General features: G+C 40.3%; 1 protein-coding gene across 1 annotated transcript; it reads left to right on the top strand.

Annotated features, from left to right (window-relative positions):
- The first annotated feature begins 2,533 nt into the window (after positions 1 to 2,533).
- Positions 2,534 to 2,937, top strand: LOC108959488 (actin-2-like). Its single transcript, XM_039312519.1, has 2 exons — positions 2,534 to 2,593; positions 2,671 to 2,937. The coding sequence occupies exons 1-2, from the start codon at positions 2,534 to 2,536 to the stop codon at positions 2,935 to 2,937; spliced, it is 327 nt and encodes a 108-aa protein (XP_039168453.1).
- Positions 2,938 to 10,432: the final 7,495 nt, after the last annotated feature.

Genomic DNA, 10,432 nt, shown 5'->3' with positions numbered 1-10,432 from the left:
TCACATACGATTTTGCACCTTGATTTTGTATGAATTTTGGAGTTTTCTATGATAAAAAAAAAAAGAGTTAGTTTAACTTAAATTTGTCATATGTGTTGAGATTTCTTGTGACATCAATCCTATTTTCTTCGGTCAAAACCTAGAAAATCAAATTACCCAGAATGACAGCATGGGAAATTACATGTTTTGACCCTTGGGGATCTCAACGCTGGTCCTTTAGCTTTTAATCCTAATTCCCGACGAAAATTTATGATAATTCCATCGAATTTCAATTCAAAATATGCCCAAAATTGTTGAGTTAGCATTAATACTGTCGTGCCCCATGTATGAATTGCTAATGCGAATTTCCCTATTGATCTTGTACTTTAAATGTTTCCCTTGGATTCTAAGTGTGTGTTGATGATCTAGCTAATTAGATTGATATGTTTCGGTGATTTTACTATAATTATCTAAGCATCAGTTGGAATGGTTGTATGAAAAACAAGTCTTTTCTTAAGTCAATTTAACCCTTGGGGATCTCAACGCTGGGCCTTTTCCTCCTTGCTCTGGATTGCAGCCAGTGCTACACTTGCAATGAATTTTTCTTGTAGAAAAGATGCATTTGATGGGACTGTGGTTATTTGATTTTTTTTTTTTTTTTTGCTATTTAACCATGTCTTAACCGCAGTCTCGAATCCTTGTTCAAGGCGTTTGAATCCGTCCCACCATTTTGTCTTGTATTTTCGGACAAGTACAGGTACTAAGCTGGAGGATGTATTGTATTCGAATTCCAAGACTGTTACCCATGAGATTTTGAATATTATGAAAAAATGCATAAGGCATTGGAACCTTAAATCATGTTGGGTTGGTACAAAGTGTTTCCGAAATATTTTGTATCATTGACTAATTGTGGGATGTAGTATAATGTCCAAAAGACCAAAGAAATCCCACCAGAAATTAAACTAGTTTGGTAGGCTTTGTCTTGGGAAGTTGTCTTTGAAGAATACTAGCCAAGTATCCGAAGGCAGAGGTCGTAGCTTTGTAATGGATTCTATAGACAAGAGTTAGAGGAATGGATTCATCTGTTACTTTGTAATTATGGGTTTTGATTTGGAGTGTGAGGGCTTTAAGAATATTTTTATCCTTAAGAGAAACTGAGAAATTGGGGTAACAGTCAAAATGTATTGGTCCTTTGCAAAGACTTGTTTTTACGGTACCAAGGATGGATTCATCATAGTTTAAGAGATGTATTTGATGGGACTGTGGTTATTTGATTTTTCTATATATAATTCCGGTAGGACTTATTTAATTCTTCCTATTCTCAATTGAAAGTTTTGTCCGAGTATTTTAATTTTATTCAGCTTAACATTTTCGTTTGAATATCAATCTTATATTTCCTCTATTGGGGTGTTTATTTATTTTTGCTGCTCTAGAAATTGGTCACTGGACATGTACACTTTTCTAAGAAGGCCGTCTATGAGATATATATTATATTGTTTGCCATTAACTTTCGCTTTGTAATAAATTTAAAACCTAAGATAACACGCAAATAAATGGTTTACTGTCACAAATCTTTAATAATACAACACGTAAGACTCTAGAACCTTTCTTACAGTGGATGACACTCAAACGATTATGTCGTTGGGCGTGTCTTAACTCTCAACCAAAGCTTGTCTCCTGCTTCTGTTTTGGATTTTGTTGTTCGGTTTTGAATCGGAGAATGAAACGGTGAATCGAATGGAATTTGACCCTTTTATATGTAATTCTAAGTTGGGTTTCGTTCTCTCGTCTGTATTAACCGATGCACAGCCATGTTAACCGTCGAATTTTAGAGGCTTAGGAACTGATTTAGGCAATTCGCCATTGAATTTTACTGAATCTGACTGGGTGATGGCTTGCCGATTGTTAAACACGTGTGGAGCTTTCCCAGAATCAACGGATTGTGCGAGACCAAGAGAGGAAATTGGGATGATTTAGCTTAATCTTTTTCAAGGCATCGAGAGGAGATTCCTTTCATGAATAGTTGGTGTGCGAGCTGCTGTGGTGTTTCGAGTTAAAGCGTGATCAACAATTAAAGCATGATTGTTGAACTCGATGACCGTAATGGGTTGAAAAGTCCATAAATATCTTTTTCAGATTCTCGTCACTCTCTGTTATCCTTTTTCCTGTATTGTTATGGTAGTTAAAGATTTCTTCAAAAATTCTTGATTTTCTCTTTGTTGTTGGATAGTGAGGGATGGAGCCTGCGTAATTGAAAATATATCCTTAAGGCTTTAATTTTTCTGAAATTAAAAAGCTACTGAAGGTATCTTTGTTCTTGGTTTTGGGCTTAGATCTCTTGATTTATCTTGGTATCTCCATAAAAGCTTTATTCAATTAGCTTTGTTGGATCGTTTAATGTAGTTCATTATACGGCTATGTATTATCCCCCATGTATTTCTATGATAAAACGTAACCATGGATCCATTAGAACTTACCTACGTGGATCTTACTTGGACATTGATATTTACCTGTATTAATCATGTAGAGTTTTTCCTTTGATTAGCATAAGGAGATGGCAGACGCCGATGACGTTCAGCCTCTCATTGCTGATAATGGATTTGGCATGGTCAAGGTGAGAATATTGATGCACCAGTCCATTGCTATGGGCTTTCCTTGAGTGCATGGTGGTATATGTGCTGAATTTGACAGGTTGGTTTTGTTGGAGATGATGCTCCAAGGGTTGTCTTCCCCAGTATGGTTGGTCGATCAAGGCACCCCGCTAACATGGTTAGTATGGGCCACAAGGTTGCTTATGTTGGAGTTGAGGCCCAATCTAAAAGGGGCAGACTTACTTTGAAGTACCCTATAGAGAGTGGAATTGCTAGCTATTGGGACGATATGGAAAAGATCTGGCATCACACTTTCTACATTGAGCTACGCGGGGCTCCCGAAGAACATCCGATGCTCCTTATTTAAGCAACCCTCAACCCAAAAACCAAACGGGGAGAAGATGCCGCTGATTATATTTGAAACGTTTGCCCCTAATAGTGTTGTCAAAGTTAACGTGAAGACATAGTCAGAGAGTTGATTTAATAAATGCAAGGTGTATAAATGGGGATGAACTTTCACGCGCAAACTTATCAAGAGCGTTGATTTAATAAATGCAAGATGTATATATAGGTAGGGATGGGTTCTTCAACGAGGGTTTTTGATTTGATTTGATTTGATTTTTCCCTTTTCTAACCACGTCCCGACCTTAATAGCATACTTGACGTGTAACCTAAAGATTTATCCTTTTGAAGGTCCAACGCGAACATGACATGAACCATAGTCGACAAAAATCAAACAAGAAGGTTGCATCTCAGAAGAAAAGGCAAATGAATATAACCTCTCGACTTCCCACGTCGACCAAATTTGGAAAAGCACGATAATACCTGAGTATGTGATAGAAAAGAAATGATATAATTAGGTATTCTCTATTATCTCGAAAGTCCAACTATTTTTTCTGCGTGAAAAATTGTCATTGCTGGTGCGGTGGGAAAAAAAAATGTTGTATGACCTAATAATTAGTTCATCGAATACGGAACTCACATAATTGATTATCGAGACAGCATTGGTCCACAAGCTCCGAAATCTTTTGCTAGAGATCATTTAGGTGATCGCCCCCATCTTTGGTCTTGACCGCCAAATCGTCCACGTAACATTCGACGATACAGTGGGGCAAAGTCCCCAGGGTGGAAAGTCATGAACGTTGCCCCCGCTTTCTTCGAACCTAAAATGTATAACTTCGTATCGGAATATTCCTCTGAGTATTATAAAGGTCGTCGGTTCCTCTCCACCATTTGGATCCATTCTTGTGTTGATTGCTGCCGGAATATCCATTCTATCAGTAGCTCAGTGATAGGCAATAGGAATGTATCCCTTGGACTGGCATTGTTTAAGTCTCTAAAGTTAATAAAAAACCCTTAACATTGGTCATTCTTTTTTTCGCTGGCTAAATTATTTACAAGCCGAGCAGGGTATACATTTCAGTAGCTCTGATAAGTTAGTCGAATTCTGCCTCGATTTCAGCTACTAGCTCCCGATGGAAAGAATTTGGTTTCTGCATGAATATTCAATTAAGATAACCTCTGTTTCTCTCGTCAGCCGGTGAGTAGGCATATAAAAGTAGATAACATGCACATGCACGTGCCCATAGACGTGAAGATTCCCTCTTTTATCAACAAAGGCAATAAATCCAAGATGCATAAATAAGGATGAGTTCTTCTATTGCGCACGGAAAGGTCAAAAGCCCACATATGTGCGCATTGAACGAGAATGCCATGGATTAAAAGCACGTATTGTGAAAGTTAACGCGGAAACTTGGTAAGAGAGTCGATTTAATAAATGCAAGATCTATAAATAGGGATGGGTTCTTCAAGAGAGCTCTTTTTGTTTGATTTGATTTTCCATTTTTCTAATCACTTCCTGATCCCACTCATTTTCTTTTCTATGGCCAAGAACCGATGTCCTTCATCTTTGCAAGACTCCTTCAGGTCATACCCAAAAGTACTAGAGACTCGTCAATGTAGTTTTTCTACTGACAACTTATGAATTTAATTCTACGTACTGCAACTGCTATCACTCACTCAAATATAACAGGGCAACAAAGTATCTTAAGAGCAAAATAATTAGCAACACCTAGCCACACTTCCTGAGGACTTAAAGATTTGATCGTATCCAAGTAGCTCGCGGTGCTAAGTGTGGCTCCTAAAATTCATTTTTCCCGATTCAACCTCATGCGGTACTTCCTAACTACTAGAAATGTTCCCCGCGATTTTACTCTTGACTAATATATCATCAATGCATGCCTCCATATTCCTTTTCTAGCGTCGACAAAATATTTCTTGCCCGCCTGTGGTACGTCGCGAGTTCGAAGGGCAAGTCAGCATATTCAGGTACGCATTTGACAACTCGTATTCCACTTCCATACCTCGACATGGCTCAGGGATTGCTAAGCGGCCACGAATGTCCCTATGGCGAAGTGGTGCTTAGCTTCTCAAATCCTAATGACCGTAACTTGAATTGAAATAAAAGTCATAAACTAGTTACACTTATCAAAGTTCACATTGAAATGACTTATGATTAAGGCAAGCAAGAGTAATACAATGGAGCTATAACAACGATTCAAAGTATACTCACAAGAAAAAGATGAATGAAAATGAAACGCGAAGAATTCTAACTTGAACTTTAATATGCTCAGACAACGAATCACGTTTGACGATGAACCCCTCCGCGTTTACGTTTTGGGTTGAAAACACGTTTAGCGAATGACCATTTCGATCAAATCAATAAGTGGTTAGTAAGCTTACGCACTTGAATTAATCAAAAGGATTGGAAGCAAAAGTTCATATGTTTACCTTCAAAGAACCAAAGGCAAGGACCGGTCTTGATGCAAGGATTCATTGCCTCGCACCGAACTCTCAAGTTGATTCTTCAAAGTCCTCACCTTCAGCCTCAAGAGTAGCCGGGCGTGTTGCTATGAGTGTCTAAGTTCATGACCGTGAGGGGCCGAGTTCAGCCGCGAGTGACTGGGTTTCGACGGAATCCAACAGTATGTGGCCTAGTTTGGATCCGAATTTGCTCATGGCCTATTGCTCTTCCTTCTGCTAGATGTCCTTGCATGATTGAGCGTGTTCTCTCGTGGCTGAGCAGTACTTCTACTAATGGTGAGCCTGGTTTGAGTGGGTGGTTCCCATCCTAGAACCGAGAACCACCCACTAAACACCGGTTCCGAAAAATTGGAACCGGGAATCGCCTATTATTTCCATGGATCCACTTGGTTCGGTCCGGTCCCCAAGTGCGTCTATGGAGCCAATCTCACCAAGCTTTATCTATTCAATACAACATTTCCCAACAAGCCAAAGTAAAGCAAAAAAAAAAAAAAATTTCCCAATTTTTAATTGGAAGATTAGTTCAAAGATCCGGCTCATATTTAATGTTGAGAGTCGAGCTTATGAGTTGATGGGCGTTGATGTTAAAAGTCAATGTTGTGAGTGAGAGATAGAAAGACGACTCTGACAAGGTGGGATTCAAATTAGTAATTTTAGAGTTTCCATTTTTCTTGAAATTTCTTTTGGTTGAAAATTTTCTTAAAGGTCCAGTCCGAGTGGGCGATTCCACACCTAGAATCGAGAATCGGACTGGTACTTGCCAGTTTTAATAAATTGGAATTAGCAACTGAACTTGTTCCCTCGAGGAACCGCCGGTTTTGATCCATTACGGTCTAATTCCGAGCGGTTCTCGATTCCTTAGCACACCTTTGCTTTCACCTTCGCTCAACCTTTCTTGGCCTTTTAAGAAATCTTCTAGAGTCTGTTTGGTAATTGGCCAAACAGTACCCGACTCTATTCTTTTGTTCCCAAGAATAAAAAAAGAATAAAAATCCATTTGGTAAATTTTTTGTTTTTAGAAACAATTGTTCCCGAAAATAGATTTGAAAAAAAATCAAGGAGTAGAAAAAAAGCTGTTTCTTTATTCTCGAGAACGATTCCAGAATCAATCCAACCCATTTTTTCTTTCTTCTCATTTCTTTTCTTCTTTTCTCTTTTCCCTTTTTCATTCTTTTTCTTCTTCTTCTTCCCAACCGATCGTCGACCGCCACCACTGGCAATCAGTGACCTGGGTGAGGTCCAACGAGCTCGCCGAAGGTCGCGTGGCCACTTAGTGGCTTGACCTTGCCAAGCAATGTGAGGTAGGGCCTCGCCAAGCTAGGGTGAGTTCACCTCATGCTAACTGGGCAAGGTCGAACTTTGTCGATAGCCAAGTGAGGCTTACCGGCTGGGTGAGGCTCCTCACCTGGCCACCAGCGATTTGGTGAGGCCAAGCCTCACGGTGGCTAGGCAAGTCTCCGATGAGTTCGTCGGACTTTGCCTAGCCGATCGCCGACCATGGGGATACCAAACGCATGAGGAAGCAGAAGATCGGCTTGGCAAGGAAGGAGGAAGGAGAAGAGAAAAGGAAAAATATAATAAAAGTATTAAAAATTAAAAGAAACAAAAAAATATAAGATTCATAAAAAACACATTTCTATTCCAAAAATAAAAATTTTGGATAATAACCAAATGCTTTTAATTGTTTAGAATTTCATCCAGAGAATAGAGTAAAAAAGAATCATTTCTAAGCAGAAATTGTTTCCGGAAACATAATGGTTACCAAGCACACCCTAAACGATAAATCTTGGAAATCCCAATCCTAATTTAAGTTTGGATCACCTCTTCTTGGCCAAAAATCCTCACCTTTTCCATAATTGGTTAATAGATGTGAACAAAGTTACCCTGTTTTAGCCTGTCGAATGGAATTGAACGACGAGGAGGAATCTTTGCGACTGGTTGCCCTCTGTAACTGGTTGGGCCACCTTTGCACCGAGCAAGAAATTGAAGTTTGGGATGATGAGCCCCCACCTGAAAAATTGGAAGAATGCCGATTAACACTAGTAGGGAAAATTCTCTTGAACCCATCATTTAATTTCCAAACTTTCCAAAGTACGTTGAAGCAAGCTTGATAGATTGAACAAGTTGAAATCTCCTAAAGACAAGTGGGCCCGTACATTGCTAAATTCCAATCAACCGCAGAAGAACATAGAATCCTACAAGGGGGACCTTGGCTTTTCTCAAGCCATTTAGTCTTCTTTAAGCCATGGATTCCCAATACCCCATTACACTGTTATGATTTTTCTAGTTGCGCATTCTGGGTACAGGTCTTTGGACTGCCTTGGGAATGGTGTACAAACAACATGATCAGAAAGGCGATTAAACATACTAGTCGACTTTTAGAAATGAAAGTAGACACAAAGGAGGGTGCAACATTAAGAGCTAGTAGAGCGAGGGTAGAAATAAACTTGCACGAGCCATTAAAGATGGGCAAATTGATCTGTATTGATAGAAAGACCCTGTGGCTAGATTTTCGCTATGAACAACTATCTCATTTCTGCTACTCTTGTGATAAGCTGGGACATTACACAATGTACTATAAGGACTTTCCCTTTGACAAGGCAAAATTAGAAAGTAGAGACAAGATGGCCATAGGTCAATGGCTACGTGCGAAGGTCAGAGAATACATCCCTTATTGACAGACCTTCTACAAACCGTAGGACAGACTAGAGCAGATTGAAGAAACAATACTTGAAATCCCTCCCTCGTCAATCCCAAATGTTCCTTTACTGCCCCCACCAACTATTATTGAAGCAGAGCACCTATTGAAAGGGATTCAGCAAAGCCATCAGGATGAACCAATGCAAGGGACTTCTTTCACCACAACGCTGATACCTGCAACAGCCAAAATGAAAGGGATTCAGACTCAAATTTTGGAATTACAACAACCAAAGAAGCTTAAAAGTACAAGATTGACACCAAAAGTGAGTGTTGCCAAAAAGCTGAAAATATATAATCCCTATGAGACAAGGAGTTTGATACAAGAGAACTTTGATGACACACCTCATGGAAACACCAGTCTATGCGACAAAGGGAGCTGAACAATGGGCTATGGTGGCTGACCCTCAACAGCCACCCATCCACAAATGAAGTTGATTAGCTGAAACTGTTAGGGTTTGGGCAATCCGTTGACAGTTCAAGCTTTCAAGGTCATAATGGCCAAGGAAAAGCCCGACATATATTCTTAATGGAAATGAAGAACAACAAGATAATGCTTCAAAGAATTCAACGCCGTTTACACTACCCCGACTCTTATATCAGCAACCTAGTTGGTCTGGCTGGAGGTTTGGCAGTTTTTTGGAATGATTAGGTCTCCTTAAGTGTGGTTCGCTCAACACAAGACTTTTTTGATATTATTTGTAGGGATGTGCAGGAAGACAGAACTATGCGCATCACATGTATTCCTGCTCCTTCCATCTATTGAAATCGCCAACTTCTATGGGATGAGATAAGGGAGATAAGCTACTCTAACAATTTATCTTGGGCCTGTGCCAGCAACTTTAATGAAATAATCTATCCATGGGAAAAAGTAGGAAAGCGAAAAGCATATCATTATTGACTATTTTCGTTTAGAGCTGTCCTAATTGATTGCTCTCTCATGGAATTAGAAAGCAAAGGCCATGCGTTTACTTGGATGAACAACCGCGAAGGGTATGAGTTAGTGAAAGAACAATTGGATCGGGTGATGTGCACGTTGGATTAGCGTTTATTGTTCCTTGAAGCTGAAGTTTATGCATTGCTTGATGTGGGATTCGATCACAGTCCCTTACTTCTAAATACTTCAGCAACTTATAGTAAACAAAGGAAGCCTTTTATTTTCAAAGCTTTTAGGAACCAAGATGAAGATTGCCGATAGGTTATTTCCATAGCATGGAATTCAGAGCAGGGACAAGATTCTGGTCTAATACCATAGAGATGAATGACCAGTTAATAGCTTTGGTCACTGTTGAGGAAGTTCGCAAGGTAACCTTCTAGTTGGGAACGACAAAGGCTCCAGGCCCTGATGGCTTAAATGGACTGTTTTATCAAACTCAGTGGAAGGTCATTAAAGATGATCTTCTTCTCTTAGTGCAAAATTTCTTTAGGTTAGGGGTGATGCCTAGTATTCTAAATCGGACAAATATTGCTTTGATTCCCAAGACACCTCACCTAGAAAGACTGGATCAATATCGCCCAATTAGCCTTTGCAACTTTGCATACAAAATTATCTCAGACCGTGGTCGTCCCAAGAATGCGATCCATGATAGGCCTTCGAGAGGACGAAGTAGAGTGAGGTCGGCTTCCAAACAGCCCCGCGCCTCGCAAAAGCAAGTGAGGAAACCAGAGGTCCTGGCTGCCCAGACCTGGGCAAATGTTGCGAAGCTTGTAGCAAAAGGGTATGACCTTACCTTTGTTCCTTCTTTGTTTGAGGATGATGTCCCTATGGTGGATCTCCGTGAAGAAGTTGGATGTGGTGGATCCCAAATGGCATGAGTGCCTAGTTGGGTACTATGTAGGAAGGAGCCTACCATTCCAGCTCACGGGGCACACGCTCAAGCTTACGGGGAACTGAGGCTTGTTGAGGTCTTCGCTGATGACCAGGGCTTCTTTTTCTTCCGCATCCCTGACCCCGTGTTCCAAAGGAAGATTTTGGAAGATGAACCTATAACAGTTGCAAGGGTTCCACTCGTTTTGCAACAATGGAAGCCTTTTCTAGAGTTGAAAGGGAGAAGCAAACCATGGTGATGATGTGGTTTCGCTTGAAGAACCTACCTAAAGACCTCTGGACAGCCCTGACAATTATTGTCATCGCGAGTACTGTTGGCAAGCCTTTGTTTGTTGATCAACGCACAGAGCAAACTCAAATAATCTCTTTCGCAAGAGTTTGCATGGAGCTTCAAGTTAATCAACTGAGGGTCTCCTCGGGCAAGGTATGACTTAATAGAGTGGCTCGGTCTATTGCCATCAAGTATGAGTGGAAGCCAGCGGAATGCTTGAAGTGTGGCTCCTTTGGACACACT

This window comes from Eucalyptus grandis, chromosome 5, assembly GCF_016545825.1.
Source record: "Eucalyptus grandis isolate ANBG69807.140 chromosome 5, ASM1654582v1, whole genome shotgun sequence".
NCBI classification, from domain to species: Eukaryota; Viridiplantae; Streptophyta; class Magnoliopsida; order Myrtales; family Myrtaceae; genus Eucalyptus; species Eucalyptus grandis.
Note: the sequence above shows the minus strand (reverse complement) of the source record. Positions and strands in the feature narration are given on the sequence as shown.